Raw genomic sequence first — 16,113 nt, forward strand, 5'->3', positions numbered from 1 at the left:
GGGAGCGTTGCTTTTTCGGGCCACATCTAAAGAGTCCACGACCTGACCGGAGAAAACCGCTTCCAGTCGCTCATCAATCTCCGTTTCTTCCCTGAACACGCACCAGAGCAAGAGCCCAGTGCACAGCAGACTGACAGGCAGCACCTTCGCCCACGGCCTCTCGTGGTCGCTCCCCATAGACCGGCTGACGCTCCACACCCGCGGACTGGCCTTGCTGGCGGAGAAGGGGATGGCCCCCCCGCCCTCCGGATCCGCGCCCGCCGCGCTCTCCGGGCCCCGCCGCCGCGCCAGCCACCTCCGCGGGCCCGGCAGGCGCAGGCAGCGCCGCGCCCTGCAAAGACACACGCGTCAGAGGCGCGGGGCGCGCGCCCGCGCCCCCAGCCCCGCGCCCGCCACCTCACCGCCAGCCGCCCAGCGCCCAGCTCATCCCGGCGCCGCCCGCCGCCCCGCGGCCCGGAAGCGGAAGCGCAGGCGCGCCGGGGGCAGCGGAGCCTCGCGGGCGGCCTCGGGGAGGGCGCTCGGCTGCTGCCGAGGAGGGGGCGGCAGAGACGACGGTGGGCGGGGGGGCCGCCGCTGGCCGCCCGGCGGGCTCACGGACCGGACAGCAGCGGGAGGCAGAACGAGTGGGGACGGCGTTCGCGGCGTCCGCCGGCTCCTACAGTAGCGCTTCCATAGCTTGTGTTGGAAGGGTCCGTTTTATTCCGTACCGCATACAGAGAATTGCCCTGTATTCCCTTAACACAACTGTTCATTTAAAACTAGTTGGTGTTTTCATAGCACCTTTCCGTCAGATCCCGAACAGCTTTCGTTTATCCACCCGCTGTCCCAAGATGACATCAATCTCTGAACACGGGGGGAGCGGTGCGTTACGCACTGCTGTGGCAGAAAACGTTTCTTTTTCTGCTAAAGTCTGCACAGAAAACATTTTAGCGTACAGATGAATTAACATGTTCTTAATATTGTACTTACTGCCTTTCCTACAACATCTTACAGTATTGATCTTGAACTATTTTGTATTTACACCTGTTACCATACTTGATCAAAGAAAATAACAAAGCTGGGACCGGAGACACAGAATCTATAAACCCATGCCCAACACTGGCCTTAGCAAAGAAGTTTTACACACGTTCTCCGAAACTGTTCTCAGTAATGGCGAGCCCTCACTCCGTTATGTTCCCTTCGCTTCAGGGCAGAAATTCAGAAAGACAAGAATACTCACAGAAGGTAAACCATTTTAGCGCCACAATACACGTTCACCTTGCTTGACATTCCGGATGAACTTGTTTACCACCCAAGTTTCTTCATACAGTGTCATTCCAAATTCCTGTATCGCCATGCAGATGCTCATCATCCTTTGACCCATTAAGAACAGTTGTCACTGCAGTTGCCAGTTTGTGGCTTACATATTCAACACTGCTATTTTCAGCTGTAATATTTAAAGACATCAGTTATTTCTGCTTTTAAAGACCAAAACATTTTTGTCACAGAAATCATTAAATAGTTTTGAAATAAGTCCTCTAGAGTAAGCTGTGAATTATTACACAGTTCTAACCTGCAATAACTAAATGAACTACCAAACAGGCAGAAATACTGTGGAAGTTACACAGTTAATAGTTTAAACATGCAGCTAAAATGTTTTACAAAAATTCCAGTATGATGAGTTTTCCCTAGAAAGAAAGTCACCAATTTTAAAAAAACAGAGAAGAAAGTTTCTCAAAACAAAAAGAAAAAAAAATTAAGTACGTCACTAATTTTAAACTAATTTCATTAGCTCAAAAGTTCATTGTTTTCCTGAGGTGCTAATTCTGAACATAAAAGGTGTAAATATATATTCAGGGAAATTAAATCCTCCTTAGACAAACAGTTCATGTAATAGTGGGGATGATGGACTAGAAGGAACAGGGGTGGGGGACAGAGACAAAAAAAACCCCAACAAAAACAAAGCCAAAAAACAACTTGTCTGGAATTAATCCAGATAAGCATTGCTTCTTCATAGCCAGCACCAAACAGTCTTTCCTTCAAAAAACTGCATGTGGTATGTTACTTACCTAACAGAAATCAAAGAGAGGAAAAAAAGATGACAAAGAAAGGATAAAACCAATTCAAACAGATACAGAGAACATTTCAAGTGTTCTTGAAGAAGTCAGGCCTTGTGGTCGACTATGCAGAAAATGGAGTTACTTAAAAGATGCTTACGTGCTACGAATGCTGTAACACCAATTTCCTTTTTCTTTGGCACCTTCAGTGCTAGAGAAAAACTTCAATTACAACAGCAGTCAAAGTTTTTCTATAAAGCTAAAATTTCAAGTCGTCAGCAGATTTTTTTGGGGCAAAGTAAGTCCTCTCGTGCAGCAATGAAGACCCAAGTACTTGTTAAAAACTTTGTCTACTGAACTTTACCTCCATATATGACAGATTATTTAATCCTTGCTGTAACTGAAAACAACCTTTGGGTATTCACATTCTGAACAGACAATAATGAAAAAGAACAATACCAAAAAACTCACCAGAATTTCCTTTGTATGCAATACCATGCTGACTTAATAAATCTTTAAGTTTTTTGATTTCTTTAGAAAGTTGCTTGTATTCCTAAGAAAGAAAATACATTTAAAATGGCTGTCCCACTCTCCAAATGCATACATAAAATGGGAGTTTATAAAAAATAATGGCTTTGTGCACAGCTGTTACAGCTTTTGACTTAAAAGATCTGAAAGATAAACTGCTTATTCCAAGAACAAGGTGCAAATTTTATAAAAAAGATATATTTCTATGTTGCCAAAACAGGAGCCAGCTTTTTCCGAGCCTGAGAGTAAAAATTAGGAGTGCTTTCTGTAACTATTTCAGATCTATCCTCTAACTAGCATTTTATTATAGCACAAAATTGCATTCATAAGTTTGCTACAGGACCAGCCTTATTTTATTTTATATCATAATGCTACAGTCTGGAAATTTGTCACCTCCTCAACTCTTGACCTAGTAACTTCATGTTCTCACTTTCAGCAGTTTCTGTTAACTTACAGAGCCAGGGACTGCTTAGTACTTTTGAGACTCAAACTGCGTATCTCAAATCTTGAAGAAGCCCCAATATTTTTGTGTTTTGGTTTTTACATGAATCAAGAAAGAACAAAAGATTAACTATTTAAGATTCTGTGGTTACCAAAACAGCCAACTTTTATGTCAATTAAGCTATGATTAAGCCAGAAAAAGAAGTACAAACTATTAAATACTGTATGGTTAACTATTGAAAAAAAAAAAGGTGAATATTCCAGCTCCTAACAGTACCACATCAAAATGGTGATCTTTATGTAAGTATATCCAGCTTAACCACAGTTTATTTGGTTATATTCAGGAATTACTACGTGGTGTTTTGTCTTTGTTACATTTTCAAATAAAATTACAACAGCAGCTTCTTCTCTGCATTATAATGAATTAATTCCCTTCCGTGCTCTTTTTTTGATGTTCAGCTTGCACTCTTTTAGGCTCAGCACACCTTCTACCTCTATTTTCCCCATTTCAATTCTGTTGCAACAAGGACTGTTCACACACACGAAAATCATTCACAAATAGACACGGCATAGATCATTCTGCCTTTTGCTTGTGTAACAGCCAACGCATTCTCACACAAATCCGGGTAATTATCCACAGAGAGAAGTGTCAACATTCCCAAGGCTGGTTACACATTGACTTTCACTAGTAATTCCTTCCCATTTCCGGGCTGATATTTCCCAGAAAGAGTACTTACAAGGTGTTCGTAACCCAAGTGCCTACGCTAATTCCTACATACCCCTCCCATCATCTTATGGGGCATTCAGTTGTGCTGGTTTGTTTTTGACGCAAGGGCTAGAATAAAGATAGCAAATCACTCTGTACGCAGACCGTTACATATTGAAACCAGAAAAGATACTGCCATGAACAGATTTCAGCTGAATCCAAAGAGTATTTACATAATGCTGTCATCACTGATACTGTCATACAGTAAAAAGGTGGCAAGTTAATTCCACATTGTAAATATTACGCTCTATACCTTACTGCACTTCTCCACTGTTTCAAATTCCAGACTTATTTTCTTATTCTGTTTCTCAACTTCCTTTTCTTCTGTTGCTTTCAGAAGTCCTGCTTCCTCAAAAATCTCTTTCAGTATTTTTTTGTATCCCTAAAAAATAAAGTTTCAAAAAGACAATAGATCAATCCGCCTGACTCTCACCTCTGTTTGTAATTTGCACTGGCCATTCCAATTCCTCAAGCTTCGCTGTAGGAAACGTTACAGTTACCAGATGATATAGCAGTTACAGAGCACAAGAATTACTATTTGCTAAATGCAGAATAGAATCATAGAATCATAGAATCACAGAATGCTTTGGGTGGGAAGGGACCTTTAGAGCCCACCCAGCCCAGCCCCTGCAGTGACAGGGACAGCTTTAACCAGCCCAGGGTGCTCACAGCTCCGTCCAGCCTGGCCTGGGATGTTGCCAGGGATGGGGCCTCCACCGCCTCTCTGGGCAACCTGTGCCAGTGCCTCACCACCCTCAGTGTGAAACATTTCTTCCTTATATCCAGTCTAAATCTACCCTCCTTTAGTTTAAATCCATTACTCCTTGTCCTGTCCCAACAGGCCTTGCTAAAAAGATTCTCCCCACCCTTCCTGTAGGCCCCTCTCAGCACTGCCAGGCCGCACTCAGGCCTCCCCGCAGCCCCCTCCTCTCCAGGCTGAACACCCCCAGCTCCCCCAGCCTGGCCTCGTAGCAGAGGAATAAATGCATTCATTCCAAAAGGAGAAACCGCAGAAGCCAGGTTTGGCTATTTGACAGTAATTTTCTTTACCAAATAGAGTTGAAGAAATTAGCCAACCTGGTCAGTTATGAGCTCATCGTACAGAAGCTGCTCTGCCTCATCCCACTTCCTTTGTAGCGCTTCAGGCAGAGTTGGATAAACTGAAAAATGGAAGTCGAACCATGTAAAAACCAATAGCACTGTCCTGCATTAGTTAAATGCTCCTCTAATAGCATGCAAGCGTATTTGTTTCATACAGTACATAGTCTTTACTGCTTTCAAGAGTTGGGGTTAAACTTAAATTCTGCTTCACACATTTAAAGTTTCTGGAGAATGCCATCGACCAAGGATTTTTCTCTTATTTCCAGCTGGAAGGCCTGATATTGCTTTGTTGAATGTAATTCTAACTGACCTCTCCCTTTTTGTAATGTAAGTAAATGAACAGATACTACAGGGCTGATTCCTATGACCAGTCCAAGAAAAAAAGCAAAAAAAAAAAAAAAAAAAATCACTCCCTGGGTGTATGCTAGCAATGACAATTTATTTGAGAAATACCTATGTGTTGTAATGACTGGGATTGAAAATACACTTCGTATTATACATTACATTTAATACTCATTTATATCAAGTTCCAAACTTGAAGAACCTAAAAATTTACACTCTGAGGTTGGCGTAATATGCCAGCTGCTCCACACACAAATGAATTTCTAAATCTTACCTAAAAGAGAGTGAGGATGGCACACAAGAGGAGTCTCAAATGTCAGAGAGTAAACACAAGTACTCGGCTCAGACACATAAGCCAATTTATTGCTCTTTCCACAGACAAGATGAACCTAAACATCAGTAAAAACAAAGATGAAACACCTCCACATGAAACAGGACCACCACTGAAAATCAATTTGCTGTCTTCCAATGCTAGCAGATGCATTTCTGTACATACTGTCATGTCTAAGCTTCCAGTGCTGTCACCCACAGAAAAAGAGTCATAGCAAGCACATCTTCAAATTATTTTATCAAATGTGAAAGTTGCTTCCTCCAATGGGAAATGATCCCCCCACCTATCATTGTTCCTTGGACTCCCAGGCACCCTATTTCCAGCAAGAATGAGAGTAAAAAGGAGGGTGAATAGGACAGCCTTTAGGACCTCACCTGACATAAGCATAATTCACTTAAATTTTAATTCTGACCAATGTGCTAAATCAAGAGCACAATACACATCTAGCCTGTAGAAATTTGTTTTCATCTTTAAACTCACAGCATCAGTATTTTCTGTCTGTTCAAAACTAAATGCCAGTGAAAGATTTGAATCACAGTATCAAAGGTCATACAAGAATAGTAATTCTCTCTGCAGCTCCTATGAGAGATAAAGATGTTAGCAAGGCACCTCCATTACTGTACAGAATATTTCCACCTTGGCCAAGATATTTTGTCCCTTATCCCATCTTCACATTAGTTATTATTCCGACTATATACACCTCTATCTTAAGTATTGTATTGTCACCCATCACTGTAACAGCTAAGTATGTTCTACATGAAAAGCAGCCTGTTGTGAACTATATGGTATCTTTAACTCTTCTTCACGACAGCGATCTATGTCACCAGGGAATCTGAGGTTTAATTCATTATATCTGTAAAACTGCATAACACACTGAAATGGGAGGTGGAAAAAGAAAAACATTAATGAATAAAAGGATAAAGGATGTGTGCAAATTGGGCAAGTCTCAGACACCCTTCCCTACCCTTCTAGTTGAACAGTTACTTGGCACAGAGACTGTTTGAATGTGGAAAGGAAATTTTAACCACTCCACAAAATAAGAATTTTTACTTTTTCTTTAAAATGTACTCACACCAGAACCTGTTTCTCTTGAGTTGGTTCCTCTACCACTCCCATATATTTGATTCCTTCCTTAATTCTCCTTGCATGCCCTCCGCTCTTGTTTTAACACCTTGCTTAGCTTCTCAGCATGCGTTGTTAACTGCCTAATTCTTTTCCCTCCTTTCTCCTGGATGTTCTTAGCACAATAGGCTGGCATCTTGAATTCAACAAATAGCTCTTTTTCTTCATTTTTCCTAACACAAATTACAAAGCACTGTATGTTTCTACAGTGGTGATAATACCAGAATATTCCACTCTGTCAAGGAAAAAAAAAACCTTAAAAGTAACCAATGAGAATACGTAAGTAAACTTCTTCAAAATTTTATCCTGATTTTAGCTTCCCTCCTCCATCCATTCACCTAGCTCCTACAGGAATTCATCTTTATGTTTTATATCACATCTCAAACGACGACTTCTTCAAGGTGTCGAGTGTCATGAGTGTGTGTAGAGAGTCATGCTGTCTGAATTAGAATAGTCTAAGTTACTGTACCTTTGTCTGTCTGCTTTTAGTTTCACATGAGTCTCCTTCCCTCATCCACATTCCAACAAATGTGTTGTTGTCAATTTCCCATTCATGCCAGATTCTGAGAAAACAGGACATAATTTTATTTTAAGTTACTGGAAAGAAAAAGGTGAACACTCAGGAAGAAAAACAGGAATACCCTTGCACCATGTTCAATTTAACTGTATATACTTCATTTTTGTTGTCTTAGTATTTCCATTTCTTACAGCCAAGCCTTTATAAACAGTGTAGTTTGTTATCCAGGCTGCTATATAGGGCACATCAACATTACTTTGAGAGCACATTTTTGGATCAGTTTAGTTTGCAAACCACTTGCACTTACAAATCCATGTTTAAATCCAATAAAATACAGCTTATAGATCAATCCCACAACAAATTCCATGATGCCAAGTACCCGGTGCAACTCAGATTGTTTGCAGGATTTTTAGTGCTGGTGAGAGCACCTACAAAAAATAGTCTCTCCTTCTGCTAGTCCTAAAGCCAATGATACTCTCAGCATCTTGATGTACCCTTTTCCTCTCATATTAGCTCGCTAATTATTGTATACATAGGAAAAAAAGAGACATCTATATACAAAATATTCAGAAAGGCAGTAATTTTAAAACAGCGCTCTGGCTTATAATTAAATTTATTTTAGGTCTTATGATTTGGATACTCTGGGGTCTTTGAATACTTTGGTATACTTTTTTGGGTCTACACTGAGTCTTTTATTAAATATGTTTAACACAACCACTAGACATAAAGCACTCATTTCATTTTGTAAGGTTATATTCAACTCAAAGTGCAAACAGTTAACAGACATTAAATCTCTGTTAATATAAGCTGTAGTTATATGTTGTTGAATTTCTCACATGAACATATCAGCCCTGCAGTTGGCGCTGGTTATTAATCAGCCTCCAGCTAAAATACGAGGTTAGTATTTATCAACAAAAAAAATCTGAATTTTTCAAGATGGGGTATTTTTATGCATAACACCTTGGGAACTACAATGACCTAAGCTGACCAATATAAGAAACGTAATTTTAAAACTGCCTCCTTTTTGACAATCTATAAAATGGTCTGCTAACAACACAGGTAAAACTTAAAGGTCTAAAAGCCTCACCCTAAAATCCCACTATAGGCATTCCATCGAAACGTCTGCTCATGCTGAGTGACATTATGGAAAGGACAAAACTCATACTTGTACCTTAAAAGAAAAAAAGAAAACAAAAAGAAATTAAGACATGTTTCAGACTGAAATAAAAATTTCGTTTATTCCTAATAAATACATAGAATTGAATATCCAAATTCGTTACTCACGTGGATTCCACAAAACTGAAACACTTGCCAGCAAGCCTAAAGAGATGTGCAGGGCCTAAAAACATCACAAAATGACATCAAGGAAGAATAAGGTTTTGGTTAAATTTAAGCAAGTTACTGTGGTGACAAAACTGCAAGAAGTATGTGACAAATTCAGTTTTCTGCTGTACATAAGAAAATTTGTATCTTCCATATGGATTACTGTAAGTTCCCACTAGTGCTACACTGGTTGGCATCATGATCTTTAAAATTTATCTTCAATACTCAGTGAAATAGATAAGCCTCTTTCTATGACAGAAATAAGAAAATCGTATACAAGCAAGTATTTGGAAGCCAGATCCATAAAAGGAATCATCAGTGCAGATCTTGCCAAAATCTAGCACTGAAATCACAAGAGCTCTTGACTGGCAGCTGTCTGTCCCCAAAGTCATCCAAACTCCTCGAGTTTATACCAGTAAACCCCATTTGCTCAGAATGTCAACAGTGCTGCGTATTTAAGTTTCACTGAGATTCTCAAACTAGATACTCCTTTCTGCAGTTTGCCTTCACGGTCTGATCCAGTCAGTACTCGACAAGATAACCCTTTTACTGTCAGACAGGTCAGCAGTTACAATTCTGCTCTTGTAGAATTGACCATTCTAGCCTTGCTGTCAAAGAAATCCAAGACAGATAACTTATCACTCAAAAAAGGGCCAGAAATTCTGAACTGTGTGCTACAGGGCTATTTCAGTGCCCCTTGTTTAAGGTAATTTTGCATGGAATGATTAAATATTTGTTGAGGAAAGGAGAAGAAAAAAGATTACAAAGCGAATAAAATAAATCCCCATCCCGGATTCTAATTCCCCACTGCCAGGATTGCCTGTGTACTTCTTCCAAAGATCTAGACAAGCAATCCTAGAAACAAAGATCAGACCACCAGAATCATGCTCTCCGGAATGCCCTAACCACTGGGATACAGGCAGGTTCTCTTTCCCATGTGATTTTTCTGACTGTATGATCTTGCACTTCATTCTACAGATTACCATAGGCTTGGCCAAAGGGTTTGCCCCTCTACCACATGCAATCTGTGCCTTAGTGATTAGGATGCTCTCCCCACAGAGGGAACAAGTAAATCTGAATGTCCCTGAGGAATGCATTAAATTCATGGGCAGATGCTCTGAAAGAGGTAATAGTTCCTATAATTTCTCAACTGTCTTGTAAAAGAAAAGAACGAGTAAGGTTTCCATGCAAAAGAAATAATTGTGCAAGACAGGGTTCCACGGCCTAGATTCCAGTTCCATGGACACTCACCATTTTTGGCTACACATAAGTTCCCGCATACAAGAAAGAAGGATTTCTAGCCTACTGTCCTTTTAACTGTTTTCCTGCTATTTTTGGCATCTTCCCATTCAGCATTCTAACTATTACTAATCCCATTTCTAACTATTTCACTTTTCACATACAGTACATGCAGAATTTATACATTTGATTTGGGTTTATAAAACATGACAGAAGCCATTAAACGTAATCATGTTCAATGCCACGACACCAAAATGCCTTTACTGAACCTGAACAAGGTTTAAGTCTGTGCCTAAGGTTAGCCAAGAGACAAAGTTACTTCCTTTTGCTTACTCTTTGCATTCAGTGTTTATTTTACCTACTCTCCTCCATATATGGTCTAGAATTTTTCAGATTCCTGTTTATATTTTGCTGAAGTGGTGTATGTATATTGCAGCACCCAGGTTTTGTGCGTGGAACCGAGCCTCTGTGATTTGTTCCAAGACTACTCTTGGGGCTTTTTTAAAAACAATTTTTTAGTATTATCAGATGATGGGATGACTTTTATGTGACAATCTCAAGGATGTCAGGGATTGTTTCAGGAAGGAAAAAGTTTTTAGTAAGGATCAGAAGGATCTGTGACTGGCTCCAAAAAACACAGAATAAAACATACGGACAGCACCGTGACATGGAACACCGAAGCGGTTAATTGAGGTTTTAACCCTCCAGAAGCACAATAAAATATATTTGCCCACGCTTATTTTCGACGATGCTCGTTAGAATGACAAGCAAAATTAATCTTTGTCTGCATAAAATCAAGGTAGACTCTTCTGCAAATGACTGTCACTAAGTGATGAAAACCGTACAAAGAAGGTAACGCTTGCACATACCTGAGATTGCAGACGGGGCCATCTTTGGCTGCAGCCTATTTGTTTGAGGCAAGAATGGGTTATTCAACCTTTCAAAAGAAGGAAACGTAAACGTTTAGGGCCGGGTTACGCCCCCAGCTCCGGTCGCACCTCCCCGAGGCGGGCGCCCCAAGCCTGCGGCCCGCGAGCCCACCGGCGGCGGCGGACGCGGAGCGGCGCGGCCGGGCCCCCCCTCCCCGGGGGACGGGACGGCGCTGGGGCGGGCGCAGCGGCGGAGGAAACCGCGCCCGCCGAGCCCGGGCGGGTGGCGGGGCGCGGCGAGCGGGCGGCCACGTACCCGAAGGTGTTCGGCTCCTCCACGATCTTCATCTTCCCCGCCGAGGCGAAGAGACCTGCCGAGCAGAGAGCGGTTGGCCGCGGCGGGCGGGCGGACCGACCCCCCGACGCACCCGCGCGCCCCCCGCCTGCCCCCGCGCTCACCCAGCGCCGCGCCCAGCGCCGCCAGCAACAGCCGGGCGGCCGCCATCGCCTCTTCCGCTGCGGGCGGAAGGGCGCGCGGCCACGGGGCGGCCGCTCCGCCCAGGCGCGGGGCCGCGGAGCGCGGGGCCGCGGAGCGCGGGGCCGCGGAGCGCGGGGCCGCGGAGCGCGGGGCCGCGGAGCGCGGGGCCGCGGAGCGCCGGGCCCTGGAGCGCGGAGCCGTGGAGCGCGGAGCCGTGGAGCGCCGGGCCCTGGAGCGCGGCCGGCGCGCTGCCCCGCGGAGGGGCGGCCGGCGCGGCGCTCGCAGCCTCGACACCTTCGCGGCGGAAGCGGAGGCCGCGCTGAGAGGTGCGGGAGCGTTCCGCGGCCTCCGGGCCGAGCGGCGGCGCGGCGCGGCCTGGCCTGCCCTGGCTGCTGCCGGGCCGGGCCGGGCCGGGCGAGCGCTAACGCGCGCCTGCTGTTTCAGCTTGCCTGGAGGGCGAGGAGGCCGCGGAGGGGGGCGCCCCGGAGGCCAAGTTCCCGTGCCCTCTGGCCATGTGGGAGCTCGGACACTGCGACCCCAAGAAATGCACCGGGAGGAAACTGGCCCGAAAAGGGTTGCTGCGGACCCTGCGCCTCCGCCAGAGATTCCCGGGCCTGGTGCTCAGTCCTCTGGCTACCGAGTACGTCTCGCCAGCGGACAGGTGAGTCCCCGTGCAGGCCCGCGCCCCGGTGAGCTCGCCGCCTGCCTGCAAAGCCTGCGGAGGCGCAGGCTGTGAGGAAGAGCTTGGGTCGAATGCTGTAGTGATGGTGTGTTGGGGAGAACATTCTAACCACCAATTCGTAGCCAAAACCGTGCTACAGAATAAATTTGACCTTCCTGTCGTTACATTGATGCATGAACGTGAGAAACGGAGCCAATTTATTAAATCGTGTTAACGTTTTTACACAGCTGGTATTGTGCAAAAAAAGCATTTGTAGATCCCAATGAGAAAGCAAAGTATGTGGTTTGTAGGTTTAATTTGTTCACAATCATGGGCCTACAGCTACTGTATCCTTTATGATGCCATATTCAAGTTCTTCTGCTAGGCAACACAATGCATTAACTAGAAAACTTATTGGGGGGAAAACATGGAGAATTTTCTTCAAATGTGCCTGCCGAATTATTATAAAGAAATATTTACTCAGAGAAAAGATGAGGCTTTAGAAGCTAGTAGAGAATGTAAATCTGAACTTTGGTGTGCTTTTAAGAATGTGAATGTTATTATTAACCACATTCTTCTGTCACGGTTTTTAAACCTAGAACTTCTCACTTTCAGTTCAAAATGTACGGCTAAACCTTTTTTGCCACATGCATCTTCGGAGGAAAAGCGTATTATTTTTCTTTCTCATTGCATCTGTATTGTAGATCATTGTAAAACACGTGCTTTTTGATTGATGAAAGGGGGAGGTTGTATGCAAATTTGTTGCCAGTATAAAGTGGCAGTTGTAATTCTCACTTTAACTTATTTTATCAATAATAACAATTTTTCAAATACAGTGATGTTTCTTTTTTCAGGCATGTTATTGCTCAGAGTGGAATTGCAGTCATAGATTGCTCGTGGGCCAAATTAGAGGAAACTCCCTTTAAGAGAATGAGAGGAAGTCATCTACGGCTGCTGCCTTACTTGGTGGCTGCAAATCCTGTAAACTATGGTCGGCCATGCAAGCTGTCCTGCGTGGAAGCTTTTGCTGCAGCTTTTTGCATTGCTGGTAGGCTGTAATGTGATGTGTCTGATGTGAACTATGTTACCAGCAATTGTTACATCCTTAATACATTAGAAGAGATGATCTGCGATAGAAGAAACTGTAATGCTGTTCCACTGGTCATCACTTTGTTGAGTTTGGAATCAGATTGTCTAGCTTTTTTCCAAGTATTCATATCTAGTAGCATCGAGGTATCTGTGGGGTGTTCACATCAGCTACTAAACAGGACACACAGACTGATGATCCTGGTTTTGTCAGGATGGCACTTAATGATAGAAAAACAGTTAAAAAAAAAGCCAGAGAAGACAAAGTATGAATCCTTAGGCACCTTTTCTTAATGACAGGTAACAGCTATAAGTAATGTGGGTTCTGGTTAAGAGCAAAAGAAATTGCCCCTCTTGCAATGTTCTGCAAACTCATCACAAAACTTTGACAATTGCAGAGACATGCTCTACTATACTGCAAAACAAATCTTATCTTCTGAAAATATTGCATGTACAAATGCTCTCTTACTGAAGGACTGTGGGAGCTAGAGTTTGAATCATTCATTACCTGTACAATATATTTTTATATAACACGCACTAAAAGACCATGAACTTTGCTTGGATTCAGTTCAATATTTCAAGTTAAACTGAAATTTGGTAAGATTTTTAATCTTTCTAAAAGTCTGAATCCCTGAACACTGAGAAGATGATGGCAAACATCTCACTATTGTAATGATACATAGGTATGTACTGAACTTAGAAACCTGTAAGCTGACTGAAATCTCACACTGAAAAAGAAAACCGATAATTTATTTTCTGTTTTAGGATTCCCAGACCTAGCCACCATTCTTCTAAGGCAATTTAAATGGGGTAAGGCATTTATTGAGGTGAACAAAAATCTCTTGGAAAAATACGCAGCCTGTCATTGCCAGGAAGAAGTGCTGAGAGTTGAAAAGGACTTTTTAGCCAATGTCCAAGAAACGAAAGATGAAGAAATAGGTAAGAAAAAACAGATGCACCACAGACCATACAATCTTTTCCTTTAATCTCATGAAAATACTGGCAAGGTAGAGGATAAGACCTTTGTTGAGATGTGGTGTTCTGTCTTTATACTGTGTATTCTTCTTATAAGCAAGTTTGCCTATTTTTTTTCAACTCAAAGACGCAAACAACTAAAGCAATTACAGTATTGTATTTGTAGCTGAACTGTGGAGCAGCTAGCCTGATTAAATTAAGGATATTGGAGAACTAAGGAGTAAAAAGAAAGTATGATGCTTCCTCATTTTATCTACAGATGTTAAAAGCGGAGTGTGAGTAAAAAGACAAGTAATTCAAGAGGACTGTTAAGAGAAATATAGGCATACAGTCTGACAAGAAGTTAGTTATACATAAATCTAAGACAGACCTTTAATGGACATGTTTATATAGTCCCTAATCAAGATGTTTAAAATCAGACCTATAAAGATAATAAAAATAGCTTATAATAAGTGCAGTAGTGTATTCCAAAATTCTTCCAGTAACTTACCGGTATCCCAGTATTTCAGGCTGTATTCACAGGTGAGTGCTGGTCTCATTCAACACAGCACAAAAAAAGCCAAATCGAATGATCAAGAACATACAAAGAGAGATGCTCCTAATTAATGTTTGCCTTTCACAGTGGTTAAGTCCCATAAAAATAGGCCAGGGGATCACACTGTAAGGAGATGGCAGACAGCCTCTCGCTTCTCTGAACTTTGATCTCTTTGCCATGACATGCTAGGCTGAAAGAACTCATCCTGTTGTTTGGTGGAAGGTGGAAGCCTAACTACTGTTAACATTAAACTGAAGACAGTTCTTAAGGGGCAACGCTACTATGCCAAATAAAGCACTTCCACCCACAAGCCTGTGTATTTTCTGGGTGGACTGTAGTACCAAAGTTATCGTGGCCATTTGACTTTTCCAAGGTAACAGTTCTCCCTAGCAGTGTAAGCCAAAGTAAATCTAGTCCTGCCCTTCCTCAGCAAGAGCTAAACCTGACAGCTATACTTCACTTCTCAGTAGACATGAGCTAACTAGATAGCGCTGTTAGAACTATGCCATTCTGAGAACATCCATGTTTTCTTACAAAAGCCTTAGGAACCTGTGTGTACAGTGACTGCCCCTGAAGAGCTACTGAACCCCTTGGCGGGGGGGGGCACCAAAGGGGATGGGAAAGAGTGAAAAGACTACAGAATGGGAGGGCAGGACTTGGCAGTTTTTTCTCACCTCCCCTGGTTTCTGACCAAACAACTACAGTAACCTAATCAGAAAGCTGAAACAGACTTCCCGTGCCTTCCCCTCCCTGTCAATTATCTCTTAAAATGAAAGTGAAGGCAGGCCATTAAAACGTACCTTCTTCATCAGTGTGTGTGGTTTTTTCCTTCTTTCTCCAGATCCGTTCGATGTTGACTCGGGGAAAGAATTTTCTAATCCCAACAGACCAATCAGTTCCCCACGGTAATGAAATGTAACTTAAATACTGTTTTTCTTACTGTAAGTTGTTTTGCTTTTATAATCCTGAAAAATGTTTCCAGACTAGCACAAAGTAATGAAGAATCTGAGGACAGCGTGAGCGCTCCGGATGATGCCACAGAAAGCAGTGATGAGAGCAGTCCAGAAGATGATGGTACTGTAAAGTTGCTGCAACAACAGCCAATAAATCAACGATTTGAAAAGTAAAAAAACCCAAACAACAATAAACCAGCAAACCCCCCGACAAACAAACAAAAAACCCCACATACCACAAGAACATTAAAAAAACCAAACAAACCAACAATCCCAAAGAGTTGTAACATCTTGTATAAAGAAATTTTCTGGTGAGCAGTTAACAGTGTGGCTTGTTCACCTGTAACTTGGTGCTTAGCAAATGCCTTCCTTTAGGTGAACCTCAGCCTGGATGTGGCTTTATAGGTCCGTTTATGCACATAAAGGCTTTAGATTATTTAATTTTTAGAGAATTGTTTATTGAATGCTAATTATTATGTAGAGAGCCTGAAGCTTAGTTACAAGTTAAAAAAAGAAAGAAAACCTGTATTCTAATCAGTGTGTCTGGAAAGTGGTTTGTTTATAGGGATTATTTTTTCCTAATAGTACATTAAGTAAACACTGGGCTATATTTCAACTGGAAAACATGACTCTGTCATTGCCCTGTTCAGAGGACCTACCACTTCAGGAACCTCTCACTTTCTGCAGGCTTGAACCTGCCATATGTATTTCAACTACATCTAGTTTAGGGTAAACTGGCTACCTAAGCTTAAAAGGAAAAAATGCTTCCTGGAATTGTTTTTAACATCTCAGTATGTCTTTTCAGTAACT

At 42.5% G+C, this 16,113-nt stretch overlaps 2 protein-coding genes across 2 annotated transcripts; one reads left to right on the forward strand and one right to left on the reverse strand.

Annotated features, from left to right (window-relative positions):
• Positions 1-681: 681 nt before the first annotated feature.
• Positions 682-11,135, reverse strand: GNPTG (N-acetylglucosamine-1-phosphate transferase subunit gamma). Its single transcript, XM_075718746.1, has 11 exons — positions 11,075-11,135; positions 10,932-10,986; positions 10,616-10,683; positions 8,469-8,523; positions 8,272-8,355; positions 7,137-7,230; positions 5,489-5,603; positions 4,849-4,931; positions 4,025-4,153; positions 2,508-2,589; positions 682-1,426 (listed from the first exon to the last, which is right to left on the reverse strand). The coding sequence occupies exons 1-11, from the start codon at positions 11,118-11,120 to the stop codon at positions 1,302-1,304; spliced, it is 936 nt and encodes a 311-aa protein (XP_075574861.1). The 5' UTR covers positions 11,121-11,135; the 3' UTR covers positions 682-1,301.
• A 446-nt stretch (positions 11,136-11,581) lies between these two features.
• TSR3 (TSR3 ribosome maturation factor) lies at positions 11,582-15,858 on the forward strand. The gene is made up of 5 exons (XM_075718745.1): positions 11,582-11,754; positions 12,609-12,802; positions 13,606-13,779; positions 15,192-15,255; positions 15,333-15,858. The coding sequence occupies exons 1-5, from the start codon at positions 11,606-11,608 to the stop codon at positions 15,475-15,477; spliced, it is 726 nt and encodes a 241-aa protein (XP_075574860.1). The 5' UTR covers positions 11,582-11,605; the 3' UTR covers positions 15,478-15,858.
• Positions 15,859-16,113: the final 255 nt, after the last annotated feature.

The sequence above is a fragment of the Pelecanus crispus genome, chromosome 11, assembly GCF_030463565.1.
Source record: "Pelecanus crispus isolate bPelCri1 chromosome 11, bPelCri1.pri, whole genome shotgun sequence".
Lineage (NCBI taxonomy): Eukaryota > Metazoa > Chordata > Aves > Pelecaniformes > Pelecanidae > Pelecanus > Pelecanus crispus.